This window comes from Prosopis cineraria, unplaced genomic scaffold (assembly GCF_029017545.1).
Source record: "Prosopis cineraria cultivar Desert tree isolate PC_DT_omini unplaced genomic scaffold, ASM2901754v1 PC489, whole genome shotgun sequence".
Lineage (NCBI taxonomy): Eukaryota > Viridiplantae > Streptophyta > Magnoliopsida > Fabales > Fabaceae > Prosopis > Prosopis cineraria.
The window spans coordinates 19164-46012 of record NW_026555814.1 but is presented as its reverse complement, the minus strand read 5'-3'; the positions used below and the strand labels follow the sequence as shown (position 1 = coordinate 46012).

At 32.6% G+C, this 26849-nt stretch overlaps 3 protein-coding genes across 4 annotated transcripts; all 3 read right to left on the bottom strand.

Annotated features, from left to right (window-relative positions):
- Nucleotides 1-2559: 2559 nt before the first annotated feature.
- Nucleotides 2560-5645, bottom strand: LOC129297285 (zingipain-2-like). Its single transcript, XM_054935639.1, has 5 exons — nt 4867-5645; nt 3716-3951; nt 3477-3617; nt 2953-3384; nt 2560-2736 (listed from the first exon to the last, which is right to left on the bottom strand). Exons 1-5 carry the CDS (start codon nt 5276-5278, stop codon nt 2656-2658), a joined length of 1302 nt encoding a protein of 433 aa, XP_054791614.1. The 5' UTR covers nt 5279-5645; the 3' UTR covers nt 2560-2655.
- Nucleotides 5646-9218: 3573 nt separating this feature from the next.
- Nucleotides 9219-12096, bottom strand: LOC129297284 (purple acid phosphatase 2-like). Of its 2 annotated transcripts, none has more exons than XM_054935638.1 (8): nt 11747-12096; nt 11468-11668; nt 11271-11382; nt 10747-10980; nt 10512-10640; nt 9966-10186; nt 9760-9881; nt 9219-9666 (listed from the first exon to the last, which is right to left on the bottom strand). In XM_054935638.1, the coding sequence occupies exons 1-8, from the start codon at nt 11930-11932 to the stop codon at nt 9435-9437; spliced, it is 1437 nt and encodes a 478-aa protein (XP_054791613.1). In that variant the 5' UTR covers nt 11933-12096; the 3' UTR covers nt 9219-9434. The 2 variants fall into 2 exon arrangements, with proteins under 2 accessions (XP_054791613.1, XP_054791612.1); XM_054935637.1 differs by having other exon boundaries at nt 10453-10591; nt 10751-10980; nt 11747-12093.
- Nucleotides 12097-14978: 2882 nt separating this feature from the next.
- Nucleotides 14979-17339, bottom strand: LOC129297289 (protein WALLS ARE THIN 1-like). Its single transcript, XM_054935642.1, has 6 exons — nt 17053-17339; nt 16887-16949; nt 16667-16783; nt 16154-16568; nt 15913-16064; nt 14979-15466 (listed from the first exon to the last, which is right to left on the bottom strand). Exons 1-6 carry the CDS (start codon nt 17262-17264, stop codon nt 15277-15279), a joined length of 1149 nt encoding a protein of 382 aa, XP_054791617.1. The 5' UTR covers nt 17265-17339; the 3' UTR covers nt 14979-15276.
- Between the last annotated feature and the right edge of the window lie 9510 nt (nt 17340-26849).

Sequence of the window (26849 nt, the reverse complement as noted above, 5' to 3'; positions counted from 1 at the left end):
AATGATTCTTATCATCAACCTTCCTTCACTGCAGACGCGTGAAGGATGATATCGGTATTTTGTAAAAGATTAAGAAACTTTAATCTTTTTAATGATTGATTTAATCTCTTAAATTTAATTTTTATTAATTAAATCCTTAACTTTTCAGTTTCCTTAAATTCTCATATTAGTTTTTTTAAATTTTAAGACAAAAATTGTCATGTAATGTAATATATAAAGCATTTTGATGACTTAACATGTATAGACTAAATTATACTCCCTCCATTTAAAATATAAAATATTTTTAATTAAATCTCACATCTCAATAAAGTAATTATCTATTTTTAAATTAACCCTATCTTTTCATGTTTACTCTTATTAAACAACCTACAATAAATATAAAGTTACTATCAATAGGGATACTTAAAAAAAAGCAATAATTACCTCTTAAAAGACTAAAAATGTCTCACATTTTTAACATTTAATTCCTAAAAAAGTACCTATATTTTTGAACGGAGGAAGTACTTTTTATTTCAAGCTTTATACAAAATTTTAGAGCCGATAATTCGGGCGGGCCGAGCTTATTCGGATCGGGCTTAAAGAATCCTACTCTTTCTAAAAAGCCCATATAGCCACGCCGTGGCTCTAACACCTTCAAGCTTCGGGCTTATTCACTGGCCCGAATACCCGAAACTTTTTTTTAAATATTTTTTATTTTTTAATCAATTTAAATTTTTCAATAATTTTATTAAGCGTAAAATATTTTTTAACTTAAAAGGCATAAAAAAATAATAACTTATTAACTTTGTAGTTAAGTACTTAAGTAACTCTGTTACTATTTTGTTGTATTATATACAATTTATTCATGAATGTTTCCTTTACTTGTAAATTGTGTCTTATTTATTTAAATATTTCCCTTATCATGGTTATATAAAAATATTTATATATTTTAATTGAATCATATTATTTTAATTATGATTAAATAATCTCAATTTAACTACGGTTAGACCACTAATTTAAAATTATTGTCCTAATTAGTTCAAGTTTTTAACAACTATTAAATAAACTGTACTTTTTATTTTTAAGAATATGAGAAAATAGCCATCATAATATTATAAAACAAAATCATTTAATTATGGGTAAAATATTTTTTTTTTTAAATTTTTTTTTAACTTTTTATATTATGTAAGTCTTATATACAAAGGGTATTTATTTTAGTTCATTTTAATTTTTAACTAAGTCTGACATAGATGATAATTAAATAATTATCTAAAAATATTAGTTTATTTATTATGTTTGTTTAGTAGTAGAGCCGAAATTTGTACATGCCCAAATTTTATTTTTAAAATTATTTTTAATTTAAAATTAATTATCTTATTTTATAAAAAATAAAATATAATTTTTTGAACAAGAAAATGGTGTATATGACTCAATTTTTCTAAAAAAAAGATTGAGTCTTAAAGTATAAAATTAATATTAAAATATATTTTAATTATTATTTTCAGATATTTTATTTGATTAAAAATTATAAAAATAGGAAAATATAATATTTTTATTTTTTAAAAATAACTATAGTAATACACTCAAACATATGGTATTTTAAAATAAAATGATATAAAACTTTAAAAATAATTAATATTATTGTATTATATATTTTTTAAAATATATTTTTTCTATTCGGGTATTTGGCCAAGCCCGATCCCGATCGGGCTTGGCCTGAATTTTCTCGGGCCTATTCGGGCCGCCTGATCCTGATCGGGCTTGGCCTGAATTTTCTCGGGCCTATTCGGGCCGCCCGAATAGGCCCGAAACAATAAAAAATATTATTTATTCGGACTCGGGCCTAATTTTCGGACGGGTTCGGGTTGGCCCGTCGGGCTTGGCCCAAATTATCAGCTCTATAAATTTTTAATTTAATCATTTAATTTTATAAAGTATCTTTTTAATTTTTTAACTTTAATGTTGTTACAATTTCAATATACTCAATTAATGTATAAAATTTTAAATAATTAAAAAAATTAAACTCAATATATCAACATTTAAGAATACTTTATTAATATTTAAAAGTTTAATAAAAAACTTTTTTAAAAGAATACTTTATTAATATTTAAAAGTTTAATAAAAAATTTTTTTTAAAAGAATACTTTATTAATATTTAAAAATTTAATAAAAAAAATTTTTAACAATGTTATTTAAAAGATTAAAAAGATTATAAAATTAAAAAATCAAACTAAATTTTATATACATGAAATTAAATGATAACGAATTAACATCAAGTAAAATTACTAGTTTGTCAATTTAGTCGCTTGACTTCACTGCATTCTTTTTAATTTCTGAATCTGCTTTATTTCTTTTTTCTTAGATAAAAAACTATACTTATTTTAATTAATCTACATGCTACCAACTCAATATTCTATCATTTATGTTAAAAAGTCTAACAATGCTATCTTCTCTCCAAACAGTAAAAACCAAACCGATAACAAACAAATTTAAAAAAATGAAATTAATAATAAAAACTAAACTAAAAAGATCAAATTGATATAAAGACAAACTTAAAAATAAAGTTTTTATTATCCGCCTCGTGATACAAATATCCCAGCAGTCAAATTCCTCGCTAAGCTAGAATGCAAATTTCTGCTCTGAAACGCAACAGGTGAAGTATATAACATGAACTCCTCACTGAGAATTCCAACCCTTAGGCTTATGGAAAGGGTCCTCAATCTCACGCGCCTTTGTCCTCGTCATATTTGCATTTCCCTGCATGTAAATTGACAGTTAGTCAGCACATATACTAAAAGCCGCAGGATAGTGTCGCTTACAATTGACAAGTTGAAAACTAAAGAATAATCCAAGTGATGTCTAACAAATATTCAAACACATATGTCAACGAATGCACCAAGCAAGCTTGTGCAGCACTTCATATGAAATATTCTCACTGAGGTTATAATAGGTAAGGAAGTATCTAATACAAACCTTAAGACATTGACCACTTCTGATGTCACAAACAGGATAGTCATGGGGGCAGCAATGGCGATTGTCCTTGCAGCAGACGGCAGATGATAAGCCACAACATTTCCATGAAATGCATATACCAAGAAAGCGTCTAGCACAGCAACAGGTCTCTCCTTGCGCACAATAAGTGAAGAGATTACATTTAATAGGAGTTGGTGGAGATGGAGGAGGAGGATTAGGGCTGGTCTTGGTTGGATACGATGCTAACATGTTGATTCCACATAGCCCTTGAGAGTTTTCGGTGTTTCGCCGCATGTGTATGTAACCATTCATTCCCCAACTAGTTCCCCATGAATTCTTCACAATCCAGTAATCCACTCCATTTTCTGAACCATATCCTACAATCAACACCGCGTGATCCAAAGAAGTTGAACATGGGCCGGTGAAAATACCCTAGCACACAAATGCACCAAAACTTCATTAAATTGTAGTTAAATGGTGAGCTTGAATCCATGTTTCTGATATTTGACCACCGGGACACCAACCTTAGAGTATAACTGGAAGGCTCTATCACTCCCACATATGCCAACGCTTACAGGCTGGGTTGCAACAGCCTTTAATAGCTGCTTCTCATCATTCGGAGGCACATCAGTATAACCATCAATCGTAACAACATGCCTTCCTAACTGCAATTTAGACAGGGACAAAATTAAGTGTTTATGCATACGTATTTATTCATGTCAGCAACACGAGTATGGGGTATCGGGGGAGATGAATCAAATACCTTATCCTTGATGCAAGACCTTTCACGACCTTGGTATGGGTAATCTTCCTCCGTGTCAATCCCATGGTTGTCAATGACAAACTGATAAGCATAATCCATAAGTCCACCCTGGCAGCCAGTGTTATAGGTTCTGTCACAATCTACCAACTCTTGTTCAGAGAGGCTAACAAGAGAGTCCGTAACAATCTTATTTATTCCCTCAATAGCTCCTGTTGCTGAGAACGACCAACAAGCACCTAACACAATACATGTCTATTGTTAAATTCTTCCCATAAAACATTGTCCAGTGAACATGGTTGGCTGTAAGGAAAGCTAGAATCCTAGATGCTAGCTTCATCCCAACAGGAGGAATCAGCAGTCAACGCCATATTTTTGGCCTTTGCCAAGTGGGAGAGAATGTTTTGGGAACAAAATCATGAAGCACGCACTGAGAACAAAGTGCTTGCCTTGTATCTTACCTTTTTGTGGGTGCGAATGCACACAGATATTATACACACACAAACACAACACACTTACATGCTCTCGGCCAATTACAATGATAACTAACACTAACAATCGACTAGAAAGCAACAAGCATAAAGTTCCGAAGAATGCCCCTAGGTCACACCGCAGTATTTTGTTAGATCAGGGACAAACTAATCGCTGCTTCTTTGGCCCATTACCTTGAACCTGTTTATGTAGATACTATTTTCAAGAACCCAACCATATCTCTATAACAAGACATGCATAATTCATCCTGCATCATACATACTCTCGCAGCCTATGCTGACAAGCAAACCCTCTTGCATAGGGAAAATATCGCCCTTTTACTTGTTAAACTCAAATAGCAATAGCACGTAACAATACTAAGAACTCCAATCCAAACTCCAAAGGTTGGGTGATATCGTGATAAGCATAGCAGTGTAAAAGGCCAAAGCCACTGAAATGCTTTTGTAGAACTAGCATTCAAGTTAAAACCATGATTTCTGATTGGAAGAAAGTATAAAGCTAAAAGCAAAAACTTTTCTGCTTGAAGTGGCGTTCTTTCAACCAAGTGTGAAAGACAATATAATCGAATAAAAACAAAAAAATAAGACATCAAGCTCTGACGTCAACGATTAAAGAAAAGGAACGACAATAACAAGAAGCAGAGAATAGTGAATAGAACATACCGCAACTGGCTTGGTCCTTGACCTGAGTTACCGCCCCTTTCTTTCTCCAATCAACCTCAGTGGGAAGACTCTGTAGGATGAGGTCATCGGGCTGCTGGATCGTTCGATGGTCGAATCGAAGCAAAGCAGGGGATAAACCTAAACGAGAGACCTTGAATTCATGGTTGGTGAGATCAGCAAAGGTATTGAGGGAGAGTGTATAACTAGAATTGCCCATTTCATTGTGCTCGGAAACAAAGGCATAGTTGTCCTCGAATACTTTGAATCTGTACAGTTTCTCCTGTTCGGAAGAGTAGGTTTTGCCATGTTGCTTACACCAGCTTTCAAACAGTTCAGAGGTGTTGGCGGAAGAAGAGACAGAGAAAAGAGAGAGAATAAGAACCAGACTGATTAAAATGGGAGTGGCCCTCATGTTTCCTTCCCTTTTCCTGGATTTGTATTGCTCGAGTTAATGAAATCTAACAACGGAATCTACCTAGCAAAATCTTTTCGTTTTCGTTTTTGGAGATGAGGATTCTACTGATGTTTCGTCTTTCACTGACCAATCTCGAGTTTTCCTTCCGGTGTGTTCTGATCAAATTCGCCTCCCCCAACTGACTAAATCTGATTGCTACTGAAGAAATTATATATATATATATATATAACAACCCTTTCCCCTTTTCTGTGGCTGCTTTTGGCCTTTTGGGGAGGATAAAGAGGACGTTTATTTCTTCAAGACCGCCCGCATCCGGACAGTGACACACAGAAGAAAACCACGAGATTGAAAAGCAAGTGCCTCAGAAAACCACGGAAAATCACAAATCACACTCACACTCATGAACTTGATTTCTCTCCGTTTCATCTTCTATCCGTTTTCTCTTCATTTTTTATCTCAATTATTAAATTTATTTTTAAATAATTAAAATTTAATATTATATAAAATTAATTAATTTATTTATTTTTTATAAAATTTCACAAGTTAAAATTTAATGTTTCATAAAACTTATTTATTTATTGTAAAATTTCACATTTTAATAATAATTTTATAAAATATTAAATTTTAATAGTTGAAAAATGAATTCAATAATTAAGATAGAAAGTGAAAAAAAAGAGAGGGAGATAGACAGAAGCCAGTTTTCACACTCACGCTTTCACTCCCGCAACTCAGACGCAAGATTTGTTTTGAGAAAATATCATTCAGCAAAATATTAAAATCAATTAAAAAATTTGAAATATCATTTAGAGATTGATTTAAAAATAATTTTAAATAAAAAATATTATAATACTTTTTATTTTTTTAATTTATCAATTAGTGAATAATTTCTTAATAAATATAAATATCTACTTATTAATTAATGAATTATTATTTATTAAAATATGACATATACATTGTAACACACCAAATTTTTTTTTAAAATAATTTAACTCAGCCATAGTTAGGTTACAGCTACCCAACACATTTTTATATCAATAATTTCAATATAAAATATTTTATAATTGGCTTCAACTCACACACTATAACATTTCAGATAAATTTTACCTCCCACATGCCATTAGGCTAAATCACATTTGTCCATCCTTATACTCCCAACAAGTAAAATAAGCAATTTAATAAATTTTCAACACAAGCCAGTTATTTGGCCTTATAATCATGCCATTTTAACCAATCCAAAGTAAACCCAATATTAAAATTACAGTCATCCAAATTGTACCAAAAATAGAAATAGTTTGAAAGGCATGATTACATTTATATATTCATATAATTGACAATAAACAAAAAGCCCTAATATTGGCAATATAACACATTATAAATCATAAATTAAATACCCAAAAGAGACAGTGGATCTATACCACTAAGCCTCTGGGACTCCTCCACGTGTCACTCGTGGCTCTTCTCTTAAAAATTGTTAACCACATAATGAGACTCAAAAGTCCCAGTAACCAAAGCCAATTTATGATAGTGTATACAAACAGTTAAGTGTGTGCTTACTAAGTGAGAATTAAAAATAATATAATTCCAACAAATATATAAAATATTATAATATACACAAACAACCATCCTTATATCCCTCCATTAACCTCGAGCCGTAGCCCTCACTCGGTGCTAAATTACCCGGCCAAAGGTAAATTAGCCCGAGCCCTTACAAGCCACCTATTGAGCTCCAATAGGGGCGTACCACGTGGCACATAAATACAACAATAATAACAAGTCTCCCAACACCTCCCACAATAATCAAACAAATTCATAATGATATTGCACAATATACAATATAAAAAAAATTCATAATTTTCTCAATAATCACCCAATTAACATGAAGTAACACTAATCATAAATTAAAAGCATGGTTACCTCGTGGCTTTTTCAATAAATTATTCCTTAAAATTTCTCTCTCACCACAATCTTCACCAGTAATACAATCTACAAATAACATATTATTTATAAATATTAGTTTCAATTTTTGAAACTAATAAAATAATTCTAATAATAGAATTAAAAATATAACATAATTCCTAATCTCAATCTTAATACAAATCTAGAGTCAATACTATCAAGTAAAATTTTTAACTCCTCTTTTAATTATCAATAAATATTAAGAATCTAAAAATCAACTTCTAAACTAATTTCTATTATCAAAATTTTCTTTTTATTTCATAAATTCGTACCTAAAATACCCAAAAATTAAAAATTGAGTCTCTAGCTTAGAATCATAATCCTATAACCATAATAATTCATTTCTAATCCTAAATAATCATCTAAACCTCAATAAATCAACATATATTTTCAGATCTAGTTTAGAATTTGATCCATAAGCCACAAATTCAAAGATTATCAACAAATTTATACTCTAGAACATTTATTATACTACTGACAACCTCAAAAACCATATTTATTCAACATAAATTCATTTCTTTTCCAGATCTTAAATTTTCTACCACTACAAAATCAGAAACCAAAGAAGAAGGATGACTAAGAAAAAATTTTAGAACACTTACTTAGTCTTAAAAAGCTTAAAATCACACCCTAAATATCCTATTAAAAACTCTTACCTTAAAAACTCAGCACCGGGGAACTTGCACACCGTCGCCCCCTCTGTTCGCGCACGAAGAGAAATGAAAAAGGGAGAAATGAAGAAACGAAGAAGGAGGGATGGGTTTTTAAAAAAAATACTGTGGGTCCCACATTTTTTAATTATTTCCTCTCTCTCTTTTTTTATTATTATATAAATATAATCATTGCACCGGAAGAGCACCGAAAGCCATCTTGTTCTCTTCTTTATTTCCTTCTTTCTCATACTTTTTATTATTATTATAATAATAATCATATTTTAATAATAATATTTTTTATTATTATTTTTTTAATTATTTTTTTATTTTTTTAATTTAGAATTATATCCTAAGTTAGATTTACTAATCATCTCCTACTAATTTGCTTACCTCTAAATATTTTTTTAAATTTCTATTTACCAAAAATTAACTATTAAAATTTAAATTGGGATGTTATATACATGTCTCTTCTTACAATTAATTTCTTTCAGATTTTGAATTTTTTAATTAGCAAATCATTTTCTATTAAATGTAAATGTGTACTTGTTAATTAACAAATGATTACTTATTAAAATATAACCTACACTTGTCTATTACTACAACAAAACTCTTTCAAGTTCTTAAACATTTTAATTAGCAAATATTTTTTGTTAAATATAAATAAATACTTGTTAATTAATGAATAATTACTTATTGAAACATGATCTACGTTTATTTATTCTTACAACTAAGTTTTTTTAAATTTTTAAATTTATCAATTAGCAAATGACTTTTTATTAAATACAAGTAAACACTTGTTGATTAACTATTTATCAATTAAAAAAGAAAAGTATAGGCATTATAATCTTTTTCCACCAAAAATTATTTTTAAATTAATTCTCTAATCTTGCAATAATATTTTAAAATTTTTTAATCTTTATTTAACATTAAATACCCTCCGCCACCCTTAAATGATAATTTTCTATTTGTTTTTGTTGATATTTTAAGTTGTAATTTTCTTATCTTAATAATTCTCTTATTTAAAATGAACGATAAAAAATTAAAATTAGTGTTGGAAATTTTAAAATAATAACAAAAATAAAAATAGAATAAATTTTATTGTTTCTTTCTCGTAATTCTTTCAAATTCATGCAGTTAAACATTAAACATTCATGGGATTGAAGAATACGATTTAATTTAGTTAACAAGATGCAACTTTGTTACTAAAGGACTCATCGTCGAAGCTCCTTAAGTTGTCATGATTGAAGAATGGCGAGGTTGAGGCTGGAGAGTCAAGAGTTCAGGCCTAAAAACTGGGGAGTCGTGAGTGGGGAAATACACAGAAAAGCTTATAGTTTACACACTGAATAGTATTGATGAGATAATCACAGTCGCTATAGCCGTGTCTGTGTTATACCGCCTCCCCTGAAGGAAGATTTGAACAAACGACAATAAACTAACTATAACTTCCATGGATTTGAGCACAAATACCATCATAAGTACGTACACATTACGCAACAGCCAAGAACCGTGATATTTGTGGCTGCTTCAATTCTGATTTTGGATCATGCTTCCGCTACCTGTTTAATTTTGTTGTTCCGTAATGCAGAAAGGGACGCTTCATCAGAACGAGTCCAATATCTATTGTGCAACCAAATGGAATCAGCCTCCACTGCATACCCATCTTGATTACGATTCCAACTGAAATAAGCATGACTTCTGTTCTTTATATCCAAAATCCCATGCCCAAAACTGGCTTCACGGAACGACGAGTACCTTGGCTGTGGCTCTGTCATGCTGCAACATTCAAGTTTCAACTATTTTCCATTAGTCCGCCAACTTATCAGACATCATTTGGACTTAGTGTCTAAAACTTTCTGATATACGTACGCAATAGCCAATCCTTCTAGATTTCCTCCATCTCCAATTGTTATGTAAACTGGGGCAGATTGGTCATTGACGGGTTTGCACAGCCCATTTACTATGTTATAGGCTATATTGGAGACACGTTCCTGCAACCAATAAAATATTCACTGATTATTCAGAGAAGCAATTACTTAACAAACAATACGGTGGACAGGAGAAGGAGCACTTACCGATCGTTCATAAGCATGAACATGACCAGCAAATACAACATCCACTTTATACTTCACAAACCACCTTTCATACATTACTCTTACAGTCTCCCCTTCCATATAGTGATCCACATAACTACTATATATTGGACAGTGCATAAGAACAATCAGCCATGGAGTTTCTGCTCTGTTCACTTTTAGAAACTCCTTCTCAAGCCATTCGTACTGAGGAGTGTATTTACCTAACACACACACAGGAAAAAAAAAAATCAAATATGCAAATCCACATCATGAGATATCAACATAAATATTGTATGCTTGTGACTTTGTCTGCTAGCGCACAATCTAGTAGAGCGCTGGTCGTCAAATCAAATTTTCCAACAATTCCAATATATATGGACTCATGATATAAACCAAAATGCAAACTATTTACTATGGGTTGATTCCTTGATTGGCTCATGGAACACTAAGAAGATTCTAAAATTATGTTAGTGAGGAAAAATCATACCAAAAGCTGAATAAGAAGACATGACAATGATATATGCAGAAGCTCTCCTGATAGAGTACCACAATGGAGATGTACTATGAGAGGCTTGGAATGGAACATGATAACGAGCAGTATAAGGCTTGAATGGTCTTGTTTCACCCTGCATCGGCAAATAATAAGATTATTGCATCTAGCCTTTGCATAAACATCTGCCACAAATGGAGAGGGAATGTGATCAGATATTTTAAAAAAGAAAAAAACGGGAAGCCTAGCTAGCAGAAAGTCCAACTTAATCAGAAGCACAGAAATGAGCACCTACAAGTTCAGGAGCAAAATCAAGCTCATGATTTCCCGCAGTCCAAATCCAAGGCTGATAAGCAGCAACTCGTTCCGTGAATCTTCCCCAAGTGTCCCACCGTATGTTGTCATGAAATGGATAGTCATCTGCATAAGACAGATCCCCCACATACAGCACTGTCTCTCCTTTTGCTGGGCTTTTTTCATAATGGGTTAATGTGGTGTTGGAATCATAAGTTTGACCTAGATCACCTGCTCACAATGGTTCTGGTAACAAGATTTCATTCTCATAAAAAGAAAGTACATTTACATTTTCATGTAAAGTTTCTGCTACTTCATATTTTTGCGAAATAAAGCAATAGCAAAATCACTGCAGAGTGCCAAAAGTTTCAAAATTACCAACACAGTTTCTCCCACAAATTACTCGGCGCAAATATCCAATTAAAGCAACACCTCAACCGAAGATCAAACGTTGAGTTAATGAGCCATTCAAGAAGCTAAATTTAACGATATTCGTTGCAGCAAGTAGAATAATCAATTACCGATAAGGCCAAAGGTATAGGGAACATCGGGTCCAACTGGAGGAGGTGTTTTAAACCAGAACTGTCGAGTAGTGAATCCGATTCCGACCTCGTAGAAATATTTGGTGTCAAACTGTATGCGGAATAAGAATATGTTGGGAGGCCACGAACATTAATAATGTTGATATTCAAAGTTGTGACTAAAGACTAGCACGCACCTCCAAATTCTCAATTGTGCAGTGGTGGATGTAACCAGAGGTGTAATTGAAATATTTGTAAGAAAGAAAAAACCCTTGAGCTTGCTTTCTTAATCGGGAATCTTGCGCCCAGTATATGACAGTACTTGAACCCGGTTCATCTTGAGTGATCCAAGATATTATCACACCTTTCCCCAAATGATCTCCTTGTGTTATATGGACCTTCATAACATAACCCCAGGAAAAAGGTAGTTCCAGAGATTAAAAAAATAAAGGAAGGAGAATAAGTTAGCTCTGTACCTGTTGAGGAGCATTGTAACCAGGGGGTACTCGGAAAACATCACTGTCCAAGGGCATATCCAGAGAATAGTCATAATTTCTCACGAAGCTGCTGGTGATTCCGCCTTCGCTAACATGGACGATGATGCTATAAAGAAATCCAGCCACTACAAGCCCTTCGAACTTTCTCTTCCACGTCACATCCATCCCGACTTGTTTCCTTCTCCGTTCCGATACGCTTGCTCGTCTAAGTCGCGTGCATTTAATGGTTCCTTTTCTAAGCTTCTCAATAATAGAGAAGCTAACACCAACCCTCTACCGGTCGGTCTTCTCATTCCCAAAGCGCAATAGGCCAGCCGGATATTGATAATTGGATATACTATATTCCTTAAGTAAATTATTGAACTCCCGGATTAGCCAAGTGAAAAATGCTAGTTGAATTATAGATTTTGTGTTAAATAAATTTTACTATTTATCACCGATTAGTTCACTCCGGCGCATTCGTAGGACCTATCTTTCTCACTCTTTTTAAACCATCCTTGTCTTTTACCCAGACTAATTCAAGAGTCAGCTTGCGAGTATTTCTTCGAGTTTACTGAGGCTGCTTATTCAAGAAATCGGAACTCACCCTTTCCAGCAAATTATCCACTTTACTAAGAAACTTTTGATCAGAAATTGGGAGGTTCAGATTTATTTTTTAAATAGAAAAAATAATAGGATGGCTGATTTCTTAACTAAGTCAGCATTTAGTCTTAATAATGATGGTTTCAATTTGTAGTATCAACCTCCCATTACTTGATTGGACGTTGTTTTCTCTTCGGGCGTTTGGTTTTGGTGTTTTTTAGGTTTTTTTTTTTTTTTTAGATTGTTCTTTTGTATACTTTCTTTTTAAATGAAGGTCTTCAATAATTACTCAAAAAGAAGGCGAAGAAGAAGAAGAAGAACACGGACATCATTGCTTTCCGAGATATTTAAAACACACAATATTACAATGAGGCCCACTTATGCAATGGGCTATTTCCATTTTAGAACATTGGTCCAGGATGCCGTGAGCCCATACACTGAGTTCCTATGCCCTTTTATGAAGTTAAAAAGCTCGCACACCAATGGAATTGTGTTTAATCGAAATGGCTAATCCCTTATGATATGGAAAACAAGGTTTGAATACATGTTTATATTCAGTATCCAACAGTATTCCAGACAGAATTATCTTCAATAGAAAAATATCTTTGGAAACCCCCAAAAAAAAAAAACAGTAAAAAAACCCACGCTGACATTTTAGGCCTCGTAATCTTCTTACATCAATAGCAGAGCATTGGCGACTGTATTCAGATCTTGATCTAAACTTTCCATCTTACATAACAAGTAATAACCACTCAATCAGACGATTGAACAGTTTAAAAAAATATTCATTCAAATGACTCAAATTTATTGCGCCGTGAATAATATTCTTAGAAAAAGAACTTTGGAAATCAAATATCTATCATTTCATTATATATTCCCTTCTAATTATATTTATATTATTCACTTCAATGATTAATATAATATTTTAATAAATGCATAGAGTTGATAATCATTGAAGGACTGGACCTGAGAATTGCACAGGGTTTAAGGCATGAGTCGCGTTACATGTACAGCGGAACTTGCTAAAAAATTCAACATGACAATGGAAGTGTTGGCAAAAAAGTACCTATAAAACTATGAAAAGCCATACTAAGCAGAATAGTTCGCATCGGATCAAATCCAATTAAATGCCACGGTTACATTAATAAAGGAAGAATTATGTTGAAATCTTACACAAGTGAATTAATTATTATAAAGTTTATTGAGAATTGAATTTAAAAAATAATAACATATTGTGTTATCAATGGCCTTAATTCAATTATAAATGACTAATGCACTAATTAATTCTTTTATGTGAGGCTTGTATGTAATTCCCTCATAAATATTATATATATATATATATATATATATATATTCTAGCTAGATAATTATATAAGTGATTACATATTAATTAATTTACATTTTTAAAAAATGGGTTAAAATCTTTTTTTAAAAACAAAATTCACACATTTCCAATTGTATCCTTTTTATGAACTAAATATAATATTCGATTTGATCAACACACACTCATTAATTACTTGCGGCTGGAATATACTAAAGTAAAGATATGTTAAAGAATATATATATATATATATATATATAATATTTATCAAATGCTCTATATTTTAACCTAGGTGAGTTTTTTAAAAAATGCCTTATATGTATTATACAAATTTTGTCATCACTTTTATGTACTCCAATAACATACATGCATAAATATCATTAAATATCGGAGAAACTTTCAATGGTCATAAGTCATTAAAAAACACAGCTCATGGATTGACCTATTGGCCAAGTAAAGGCTTGTAATTGTTATATATTTTTAAAAGGTTAAAAAAGTGGGGTTAGAGCGTTATCTAATTAAAGTGGTCGTTTTTAGTTAAGGGGAAAAAACAAAAGGTGATAAACTTTTTTTTTTTTTTAATACGCTTTAATGATGCGGTGTGTCGGGATCCGTTGATCGAATCATACAAGTTTAATTATACACTAGAGCTTTGTCAATTTGTCCGTGTCTTTATGGGATTAATTAACAACGAGATATGTGAATGAGGGTATTGGCATCTACTCTAATAACGGCTTCATCTAACTCAACAGCTTCCCTGCCTCTTAATATATATATATATATATATATATATATATAAACCTATCGATGACTCGTTTGTTATTTTACGCTGAAGACATACATATATAGGAGCCAGTGCAGAGGGTCATGGCGCTATATATCGCACATCAGGTGTTATCTGCGACTCAGTATGCTTAAATTCCTATAACACGACAACACGTCAAGGACATATGCTTGAATGGTCACTAATAATGGTCGGCCAATATTGGCAACAAATTAATTGCACATCCCACGCTTCGAATGATCTTCTAGCTTCTTCCCCGAATGTCATTCTGCCACCCACTACCCAATCTCGGTGACAGCTTTTCAGTTATATTTGTTTCAAATTTTGCCAGCACTTTGCATGTGTAATCCACGGCCAGTAATTACTAGTTGCAGCTAATTTAGAGACCAAAATGATTCCGTTTGACTACCCAGAAAATTATCATGCCTGCGAGTTCTGTTCACGTCTGGGGAATCATTTGGGTCTCTGTTTACTTCCACAAGTCATCATGACGGTTCAGAGAACACCATCGCACAGTTACAACGTCTTAGAAAGTAATAACTTTCCTTTCGTAAATCAAACCATAAATTAACATATATATTAAAAAGCAGATGGGATTTCAGGCTCTATCGCCCCCACCACAGTGACATCCATCATTGGAACCAAATCCCATATAATCTCTCCTAAATGTCCTAGTAAAGCATGAGCATTTGATTTAACCAAAAAGCTTCAAATCAAAACAAAACCGAAGATGAAAATCGCTGCATGCACACACAAGCTTCCTGATATGGCAGTAGTATAACAAGTATACGAAATCTTGTAGTTGCTTTGAAGTTATTATGATCAGACATTTTCTGTGGACGAAGGAAGGAGTGGCTGAGTGAGTGAAGCCTTGGAGTGGCTTGTCGGCCTGGGAACGTGCTCAGGAGCAGACGACACAATCGTAAGCTGTTCCTTTTGAAGCTTCTTCTCTTCGCTTTTGCCCCACAACACCAGATACAATCCCACCACGATCAATACTGCTCCAATAATCCTGTATTTATTATAGCATAACAAACACAAATGCAGCAATTAAGTTAGTTTTCTTCTATCTTTTCTTTTTTTTTTTTTAAAACGAAGCTGAAAGCAGATAAGAAAGCTCGCATCAATGTCACAGCCCTCAATATTCAATAATACATATCGAACTTACTATTCATCATCACATCACGGTCAAACTTATAAAATATTCAAACATCAAAATAAATTATTCATAAACAAGAATGCATATAACATTACTGGGTTGTCATTAAAATAAAAATGCTACTTATAATTTTTTAAATAAGACATTTTATTAGTCATTGTCAGTGAATATTTTGTTTGAGTAGTCCTTGACATGATTCTCCCAATATATACACACACTCCTACATTTGATCTAGAGAGAAAGAGGGGGGGAGTAAATTGAATTTAAAGAATTGATAGAGAAAAAGTCAAAGTACGGACCCGCCCAAATAGAACTGTTCGCCTAAGGCAATGGAAGACATGATTGCCACAACAAGAGTCTGAACAGGTTGGTACACGGCAACGAACACAGGGCCGCCTCTGTCAATGCACCATATCTGCACGGCGAAGGCAATTCCGGATGCCACCACTCCCTGAAATTCATCAAACGATTAATCATTTACTTCTTATCATTAATTCCACCATGAAATGGGTTACAAGAGGTTGGTAATCAAATACATACAGCGTAGAGAATAGTGAAAGCTTCTCCACCAGAGTGGAAAACCCAAGCCTGAGCGTCTCTTTCAAAGATCAAAGCGATGACCAGAAACTGAATGAGGCCAAAGAAACATGTGTAAGATGTGACAGAGAGGCGAGCGGGGTACTTCTTCAGAACTGGTGCTTGCATCACCAGCCAGGCCGACCAGGACAAGCAATGACCTATGAGGTAGATGCAACCAAGGGTCCAGCTCTTTCCGTTGGCATCTCCAAGTTCCAGTGACCCAAACAAAGATATTGAAGTATCCTGTAGATGTGGCACCGGGCTGTATATGGTTGGACCCTTGTATAGTGTTATCACGGTCGCCCCGGCTACACAGAATATAGTTCCAGCCACCTTAGCCATCCCGTCTCTTCTGTTCCACCTTACTTTCTCAATCCTGAAATATCATCAAGGTCAAGCGCACTGTTAATTACACGGACTAAATCAATGCAAGTCTGAAAATTATTAAAGTTGGGGTTGAAGAGAGAAACTTGCCCGAATATGGCTGCCATGAGGAAGGTGATAGCCGGCACGGAGTTCTGAATTGCTGATGCGAATGTCGGAGATGTGTTGTCCAAGCCAAGCAAGTAGAAGCCCTGGTTTGCTGTGATCCTGTTATAATTACACAAAATAAACTAGTTAACTAGCTAACCACCTACATACTATATATCCAGTCTCTTGGCTTCCTCTTTTCTACGCATGAGAGATGTATTACCCGATAAGTGCGAGAAGAAAGAACTGGAAGGTGAAGTTCCAGCTAATGGCAGGCCTATCCTTCCTGAACAGAAAAAAAGAGGTGTTACATTAATGACGATGAAGGAAGCAAAATGAGAAGGAAGAGAGATCAAGAGAGGAGGAGAAAGAAGGATGAGAACAAGTACTTTTCGATGAAGTAAGCGAAGGGAAGGAGGAGAAGCAAAGCAATAATGTTGCGATAGACAGGGAAAACAAGTTTGCTAATGCCCATGTTGAGGGCAGCTCTGGAGACGACATGGAATCCAGCGTAGCCAAACTGCAGGGCCAGCATGGCGCCATGCAGCTGGAGCCGCTCTGGAATAGAACACCACATTCTCTTGGACCCTGGCTCAGCCATGGCAAAGCTCAAACCTTGCTAATACTATCTAGCCTTACTAGGAGTGGAAGTGCTGGGCTGAGGTGGAGAGAAGAGTCAAGAGTACGGTCTATAAATAGAGGCCAGGGAGGGAGAGAATGATCCGAGAATATGCAGAGATAGCAAGTAGGGATAGGCCCACACTCTCCTAAAAAGACGATATGGTAACTGTTTATTGCCTTCCAGTGTTTTTCCTTGTCTCCCACATCCTCTCACAACACGACCCCTAAGTCCACTCCTTTGTAATCGATGGCTGGGCTTCATCCTTCCCCCGCATTTCATTAATTTTGTTAAACGAATATGAAGCCTTAATTGAATCACAAATACGAAGTTTTAATTTGCTGCTAGCTTGTTAGCATTAATAAGATGGAAAATCAACTCAGCAGAAATACCATGGGAATAAATTGAAGTCAAATTCTTGATAGAATGACTTATACCAAATTGCGTGATTAATGATGATGATGATTGAACAATAGCTAAGCCGCCATTGATAGATAGAGCGCGCACGAGGGGGGTGGTGGGCACCTCTCATATGCCTTATTCCCACCCAAACACCCTTTTCCCCACCCAATACCCTCACTTCTCCTTTTTCTTTTATTATATATTTATATCTTCTGCTAAACTATATATTATACTCGTATTTTATATTTTTTTTTACAACTACGGACATTTACAATTTACAGTACCTCTTTTTTTTTTTTGCTTCTCTCTTTAGCAATTTTCTATTGCTCCCATTAAATCATTACAAAGCCGTACGCGTACCTCCCTTTTTTCCCTAGTTTCTCTGATCAATCTTAGCCATTCAATCGATCATCATTACTCTGCTAGTGCCACAATTTTTTTTAAAAAAAAAAATGGAACTGCAGCTTCACTTTCCCTTAAAGATGGATCATGGGGCACCGGCCAGTGCTATTACAATATGAGAAATAAGGTTTCCGGTGAATGTTTTGGTTGGCAAAGGAGAAAGATAAAATAACGTGAACGTTTGGCACACGCCAAAGGAACGAGTATATATGTCCAATCCTCTCATGACCATGAAGTGATTGAATCCAGGGACTCTTTTAGAAATGAAAATTGTAGGTCATGTTTTGACACACTTGGACGCCAGACCTAAAAAGAATTGAATCCTACGATGTTATAATAACCGTAATAAGGACGAGTCATGAGATTTTAAGGATATCACATTCCCATAAAAATGATTCCCATACAGAAGAGGAAGGGAACGCACGCATGATTTAAAGCACAGTCCTCGAGTAGCGGATAACCTAATCCTGAAAAGCCCCTCGAACATAGCATGATGGTTAAGATCATGGGGTGGATCCTACAGTTAAGAGGATGATCCTCCTTCAATCCGAAAAAGCACAACTAGGAATGCGAAAAGTAGCAGCCAACGGGAAGAAGATCAGACCCACAGTCTTTTGAATGTTAATTCAACCTTTCTCTGCTTAAGTATAATAATAATTAATGAAACGGATTTGTAGTGAAAGCTGGAATTTAGCAGTCACTTTCCTGCATAATCAAATGGATTACACGCTGTCAAAGAAAGCTAATCAATGAAGTGTTTCCACTAAGGTTCCCCACCTCCCACTCCCACAGCATCTCTCTCCCTTTAGCAGACACATGCTGCCCCTCTCTCTGATCATTTTAACTCGTCACATGATTTTGCATTCTCTTGACTTTTAATCAATTTGATTAATTGCATTCCGTGTAGTGTAATTAATTCCTTCTGTTTTAATATCTGATAATGTTCAAGCTGAGGACAGCCCAAAACCTGGTCATGATTGTAGTACATTGCTGAAGATGAAATTAAATGTAACACACGATATGGGAACTGCATTATTGACACCGTTAATTCACAGGGTTTAGTAATTGCAACAAAGGGTGGATTTCTGTAGAGTGATGCTAACATTACATGTGAGATAGCAGTAGATTATGGTGGCAAAGGAAGGAGGAGGTTAATGTTGTGTGGTCCAACAGCGGTACTAGGAGTGGCGGGATTCTATGTAAATATAGGCCAACAAGCATGCTTAGAAGCACAGTGCATTGCTACCCACCATCACAACGTGGGTCGCTTTCATTTGACTCTGTTTCATTCTAAAACAAACAAGCTTTGGAAACATATTCGCGCTCTGTCCCGTGCTAATTTGCAAGCTTCCGGCATAATGTGTTAAAGGCGCTCTTTTGTCATAGTATATCTATAATAATCTCCGAAGATCAGCTTTATTCCTGGGCACAGTATTAATTAACTAGGTAGGAAATTCTCCTTAATACTGATATTTGAAGAATGAATCATAATTAATTAGCGGTTAGTTAACGAAGGAAGGAAATAAAGGGAATGATGGAGGAGGAGCATGCAGTGAGGTAATAATAATGTAAGAGGAGTGGCATGAGGGGGAGTGGGAACTGCAGGTGCGTGTGTGTGTTGGGGGTGACACGATGGTGAGCAGCGATGATTAAGATGTTGAAAAAGAGGAGAATTGGAAAACGAGGAATCGAATCGATCAGGATATCCTCACGCTAATGTTCATCCTCACGCCCCCAACATGATTCATTACCCGCACACACTCAAAACCCTGAATCAATATTAAGAATTCTAATAACTAATATTCCTCAATGGATAAGCTTATAAACTAATATTCATTAAAATTACAAAATAAAAAATGACTTGTACTAGTACTCCTAGTGATAAGCTTATTCTAAACCGAGCAAAGTATGGATTTACAATCACAACTACGCTCCCTTTTTCGATTTATAATGTTGATTGTTGAAAAAATATTATTGTATGGTGTTCATTACAAAATTATTAAATAGATCCTTTAAATTTGTGATTTCCCTTGAATGTAAAAAATATATTCTTAGAACAACTCAAAAGGCAAAGTTAAAATTTGGGAAAATATGAATCTCTATATTTTAAGAACCTAACTCTATCAAATAAAATTAACGTGAGTTATAAGAACTTTTATTATTTAAAGGTTTGAATTCTAATTTTTGTACACATTCTCATTTAGTTGGGAGAAGCCTGCTTGTGTGTTTTATTGTTGGTAGAATATACTTCTTATATTTTTTTTAAAAATAATTAACTCATTTTTATGATTTTAGGAAAAAAATTAAAATACATAATTATCAACTCTGTTGGCTAGGCCGGAGTTGTGGCGGGACCAAAGTAACCCAGTCAGTCGCATTCCTACACCTAGCATTATAGGTTCTTGTTTTTGGGTCTTAGCACGTCTCCGCCTTATTATGAGGCTAATTGTCTAACTCCAAGGTACAGTTTAATCCACTGATGTTTCTTTCTTCCCTCCTTTTTTTTTCGCCTTTTGCCCTTTTTTTGGGTATAGTCGAGTGACTTGATCCCTTTCGAAATGGAGAGCGTATAAGTAGATATTATATCGTATATTTTTAGAAGGTGTCTTTTTTAATGCATATAGCCAAAAAAAAAACCTCTAATTAACTGTGCTGGACATCACTAATTCAGTGCCTTTTTTTGGGGGGGGGGGGGCTTTGTTGGGATGGAATAAAAACCTCGATCTGCTTCTGCCCGCATACCCATTGATCTCATCCTCTTCAATTCACACGCCTTCTTTTGATTTCATGCGAGTTCTCGGTTAAAAAAAAAAAAAAGAAGCAAACATTTTTAATCAATGGGTTTTGATTCCAAATGTTTCCGTCACTCCGTCTTTTTGACCGCATCCCAATCAATCTTTCCTTATCATTGCGGATATAGCTAGCCATCGATTGTCCAGATATATCATCAATTTTCCCATGAAATCTTTCTTTCCTAGTTTCTCTCCCTCTCCCACCTTCATCTTTAGTAACAATATATAACTCCATTTCAATTTCCACCCTTTCTACATATATATATATATATATATATATATATTATTTTTCTCATTTTGAGTGTGCGTGTGCGCGCGTATCATTAATATGTTCCGCGACGTCACCTATTTTGATTTATATTTTCCTCGGTGTCGTTAATATTATATTATTTTTCGCATCATTTATACATGGATGCGTCCATTAATATGTTCAAGCCCCTTATTTTTATTTTAGTGCCTGTCCATTCCAGAAAAATACAAGCATCTTCTAATTGATAATTTGTGTGTGTGTGTGTGAAATGCCACGATTTAATTAATTAATAAGATTTTGAAGCAATCATGTCCAGAAACAACTGGATGGCGGAGACTTGGACGTCCAAACAAAGACAGGGTAACCAACCTAATGGTGTTGAGAATAAGAGTTGGGTTTAAGGGACTATCTATTTTAGTTATGTTTTTATAAAAGTTTAAACTCTGATTTGAGCGACCTGCGACCCTTTCATATTCATTTTTTTCTTAAAAAATAAAATATTTTTAATTTTTTAAATTGAATTTAAATTTTAAAACATGTGTTTATATTTTACAATTAGAACTTCTATTCTTTATTTGAAATTTTTGAACATTATATTTTATATTTTAAAAAAATAAAAATATTATAATTGAATGTTTTGATTTTAGAATTTCAAAAAAATAAAAATAATAATAATAACAAGTTCACAGGCCTTGTCCTAAACTTTTTTTATAAGGATTGAATTTTAAAAAATTAAGCATTAAAAAAAATAAATGTAAGAACCTGAGTCCTTAAAAGATAGGCCCATATGTATGAATTGTAACACACCAAATTTTTTTTTTTAAATAATTTAACTCAATCATAATTGGGTTACAGCCACCCATCACATTTTTATATCAATAATTTCAATATAAAATATTTTATAATTGGCTTCAACTCATACACTATAACATTTCAGAGAAATTTTTACCTCCCACATTCCATTAGGCTAAATCACATTTGTCCATCCTTATACTCCCAACAAGTAAACTAAATCACATTTGTCCATCCTTATACTCCCAACAAGTAAAATAAGCAATTTAGTCATTTTTCAACATAAACCAGTTATTTGACCTTATAATCATGCCATTTTAACCAATTCAAAGTAAACCAAATATTAAAATTACAGTCATCCAAATTGTACCAAAAATAGAAATAGTTTGAAAAGCATGATTACATTTATATATTCATATAATTGACAATAAACAAAAGTCCTAATATTGGCAATATAACACATTATAAATCATAAATTAAATACCCAAAAGAAACAGTGGATCTATACCACTAAGCCTCTGGGACTCCTCCACATGTCACTCGTGGCTCTTCTCCTGAAAATTGTTAACCACATAATGAGACTCAAAAGTCCCAGTAACCAAAGCCAATTTATGACAGTGTATACAAACAGTTAAGTGTGTGCTTACTAAGTGAGAATTAAAAATAATATAATTCCAACAAATATAAGAAATATTACAATACACACAAACAACCATCCTTATATCCTTCCATTAACCTCGAGCCGTAGCCCTCACTCGGTGCTAAATTACCCGACCAAAGGTAGATTAGCCCGAGGCCTTACAAGCCACCTATTGAGCTCCAATAGGGACGTACCACGTGGCACATAAATATAACAACAATAGCAAGTCTCCCAATATTTCCCACAATAATCAAATAAATTCATAATAATATTGTACAATTATATAATATTACAAAATTTATAAATTTCTCAATAATCAACCAATTAACATGAAGTAACACTAATCACAAATTAAAAGCATGGTTACCTTGTGGCTTTTTCAATAAATTATTCCTTAAAATTTCTCTCTCACCACAATCTTCACCAGTAATACAATCTACAAATAACATATTATTTATAAATATTAGTTTCAATTTTTGAAACTAATAAAATAATTCTAATAATAGAATTAAAAATATAACATAATTTTTAATCTCAATCTTAATACAAATCTATAGTTAATACTATTAAGTAAAATTTTTAACTCCTCTTTTAATTATCAATAAACATTAATAATCTAAAAATCAACTTCTAAACTAATTTCTATTATCAAAATTTTTTTTTATTTCATAAATTCGTACTTAAAATATCCAAAAATTAAAAATTTAGTCTCTAGCTTAGAATCATAATCCTATAACCATAATAATTCATTTCTCATCCCAAATAATCATCTAAACCTCAATAAATCAACATATATTTTCAGATCTAGTTTAGAATTTGATCCATAAGCCACAGATTTAAAGATCATCAATAAATTTATACTCTAGAACATTTATTATACTACTGACAACCTCAAAAATCATATTTATTCAACATAAATTCATACCTCTTCCAGATCTTAAATTTTCTACCACTACAAACTCAGAAACCAAAGAAGAAGGATGACTAAGAAAAAATTTTAGAACACTTACTTAGTCTTGAAAAGCTTAAAATTACACCCTAAATATCCTATTAAAAACTCTTACCTTAAAACCTAGCACCGGTGAACTTGGCTCACAGATGCTCTCTCTGCCTCAGCTCACGCACGAAAGAAGGAATGAAGAAATGAAGGAACAAGTGAGTTTTTATAAAAATTCAGTGGGTCCCACATCTTTTTTTTATTATTATTTCTTCTTTTCTCTCTTATTTTATTATTTTATATTACTATTGATGCGGCGGCCGAAAGCGTTCACGTTTTCTTCCTTCTTCTTTCTTTTTTTTTGCATACCTTTTCCTTTTTTTATTATAATAATAATTTAATAATATTTTTTATTATTTTTTTAATAAATTTTTTTATTTTTTTAATTTAGAATTATATCCTAAATTAAATTTAATAATTATTTTTTACTAATTTTTTTACCTCTAAATATTATTATTATTATTTTTTAAATTTTTATTAACTTAAATTAATTATTAAAATTTAAATTGAGATGTTACATGAATCAGGCCTGCCTATTTCTTATATCTATAGGCTCGCTGCAAGCTTCAAAAGTGCCAGTAATTCTCAACCCATTATGAACAGAATAATGGTATTTATTATCTAAAACAGCTACCAACGCATCTGCGGTTTGGTTTCATTTGTTATATTTAAGATATTATTTTTCGTGCACTGTAATGATTATGTGAAATTATGAGAACGAACTTAAAATTCCTCATGCACTTTTTTTTGGTTACCCACAAAAAATATCTTTTTTAGTAAAAATAATTTTATTTAAAATATCATCCGATACCAATTGTGAACATTTTTTTAAGTAAGAGCGCTGGCAAATAAAAAGTAGCAAGGCTTCGAAACATTGAGTTCCTATGGCCACTGGATCATTTAGATTTAATTTTCTTGATTTAAATTTACAATTTTTTAATGAATTTTTTAAAATAAAAAGTTTTTTGTTTGAAAAAATAACAGTTAAGAAATTGTTTTTATTTTAAATTTTATATCAATTAAAATAATTTTTTTAAAAAATAAAGGTAAAAAACTGTACATCTAAACCATTCAGATCTAATCTGAATGGTTCAGAGGCAGTAAACGTTTAGATGAGCACTGAAACTTGTTTGTCAAGACTCCAGGCGTTGGGAGTCATAGAATATTATCACTAGTGACTAGTCATATAATGTAATGTAGTGTACTTGGACATTTTTAGTCAAAAATCATGAGATTGAATTTAATTGTGCAAAATTTAAGAAATAAGTCAGCTTCTCAGCTTAATAACACAGTTTATTGCCAATGATTTTATATTGATGGAAATGTTAAATTTAAAATAAGTAATTTATTTTAAAAATGTAAAAGAATATAATATATTAATAATATTAATCAGTGCTTAGTCGGGAGAAGCTATCAACGCAGACGGAGTGATTATGCTCGACGAGATAAAAGGGAAAAAAACAAAAGACAGGGTGATTATGAGAATCCTCTTCTCAAGTATCTGACGCTCCCTTGCTCGAAATAGAATATCCGACACCCCCACGATGTTGAGGACAGGACAGGTTTAAAGCATGACAGCTGAGATAGCTGCATTTATACATATCGTCGTGACTAAGGTCAATTCTGAAATTAATTCACTGAATTGATTAAAAAAAGGCGTTACGATGAAATGTACTATATATAAGGTCAGTCCGATCCATAACTCTTATCTCTGGATTCTTTTATCCTCAGTGACTAATGTCTAGAAGCCATGACTTCTTTAAGAGAGTTTTTTTTTTATAACTAATACACTGTGACTTTTAAATGCTATATAATGCATTGTTATGTGTTTCTTTATTTCCTTATAACTTTATGACAATACTTTGAGGGTACGTTTGGTAGGATTTTTAATGATCCTTTGTTTGATTTAAAAGAGAAGGTAATAATTAATTTATTATTATATCCCTATACATTAATTTAAATTTTTTTTAGTTGTTCCTTGTAAAAAATAATATAACACCTTAATTTAAATTGCATAATTTTTTAAAAATTTATTCTCATCCTGTCATACTATTAATATGTGAATAAAAAATTAAATAAATACTTACAATGATAATAATTTTTTATAAAAAATAAATAACTTCCTTTAATATATAAAAAATATGATGAATTGTAATTTTTTTTAAAAATTCAATGAGATCGATCGATGTTTGGGAGTGAAACAAAATCTGATATGAAGAAGTTTTTTTTTTTAGCTATGAGTATACTTAAAATATTAAAAAATAGATAAGAATGAGATAGGTTGAAAAATTAGCTCCCATCCAAAAAACTTCAATTTAAAAAGAAGCAATATGAGGGGAGGGGTTATTTTGGCTCCCTCTCCTTCAAAATTTCTTAATCAAATGCTCCAAAACCCTTCAATCAAATGCATCTTAATGATTAGAGGCTTGTAAATCGAATGGTGTCAAAAACATATGTACCTTAGAAGATGAAAATATTATTTTTCATTGTTTTCCTCTCTCACTTTTTGTCTTGTGTGTTATTATTCTTTCCTTTTTATATTGGTTATATTATGACAATTTACATGTAGTTATTTAACTTGCTAATGTGTTTTTACACAGCACGAGTTCGTTCCTGTTTCAATGCGTGTCTCCCTTGTAGTATAGGCTTTCCGCTATTGGGATTCATATTCAATATAGTACGTGTTATATCACGTTAATGGGTTCAGTTTAAATACTTCATTGCATGAACACTATACGAATGAAACATAAACAAATTTATTAAATTTTAGTCTTCGAAATAATTATTAAATTTTAGAGCGCCCACTGGATGGTGGAGGGGAACACAATGCCATGATTTAGTCTATATATATATATATAATAGAATAATAACAGTCACATTTCTGACAAGTGTCATTTTTTTTTCACATATTCAATTCTGTAAATTTATAAATATAATTTATTTTTTATAAAGAAATATAATTTATTTTTATTATTCCTTTATCCCAATAACTTCCTCATCCATGGTCTGATAACTTCTTAATTAATCCCATGATCATTCTTTTAGATGCAGATAGCTATTGAACGTATTCTATCATTCTAATGACAAGTATCATTGATGCTCTTATTTTTTATATTTAAAAAATAAATATAAAATTACCCATCCCAAATATCTCAAATTCCTCTTGACTTATTCATAGTTTCAAATTTTAAAATAATAAGTAAATATGTGTAACATCTTCATCTCCAAAAATCTTTCCATTATCCCAATTTACTAACTTCTTGCTCATAAATTCTAATTTTAAAAATCTTAC

Excerpts from the sequence above, each read along its gene's own strand:
- LOC129297289 (XM_054935642.1), bottom strand. The coding sequence starts at position 17,264 with ATGGCTGAGCCAGGGTCCAAGAGAATGTGGTGTTCTATTCCAGAGCGG. Across the intron at positions 16,950-17,052 it reads TTCGCTTACTTCATCGAAAA|GAAGGATAGGCCTGCCATTA; the intron begins GTACTTGTTCTC and ends TTTTCTGTTCAG. Across the intron at positions 16,784-16,886 it reads TTTCTTCTCGCACTTATCGG|GATCACAGCAAACCAGGGCT; the intron begins GTAATACATCTC and ends TAATTATAACAG.
- LOC129297284 (XM_054935637.1), bottom strand. The coding sequence starts at position 11,932 with ATGGATGTGACGTGGAAGAGAAAGTTCGAAGGGCTTGTAGTGGCTGGA. Across the intron at positions 10,187-10,452 it reads GTCTTCTTATTCAGCTTTTG|GTAAATACACTCCTCAGTAC; the intron begins GTATGATTTTTC and ends TGTGTGTGTTAG. Across the intron at positions 9,882-9,965 it reads TTCATGCTTATGAACGATCG|GAACGTGTCTCCAATATAGC; the intron begins GTAAGTGCTCCT and ends TATTGGTTGCAG.
- LOC129297285 (XM_054935639.1), bottom strand. The coding sequence starts at position 5,278 with ATGAGGGCCACTCCCATTTTAATCAGTCTGGTTCTTATTCTCTCTCTT. Across the intron at positions 3,952-4,866 it reads CAAGGACCAAGCCAGTTGCG|GTGCTTGTTGGTCGTTCTCA; the intron begins GTATGTTCTATT and ends GTATTGTGTTAG. Across the intron at positions 3,618-3,715 it reads GGTCTTGCATCAAGGATAAG|TTAGGAAGGCATGTTGTTAC; the intron begins GTATTTGATTCA and ends TCTAAATTGCAG.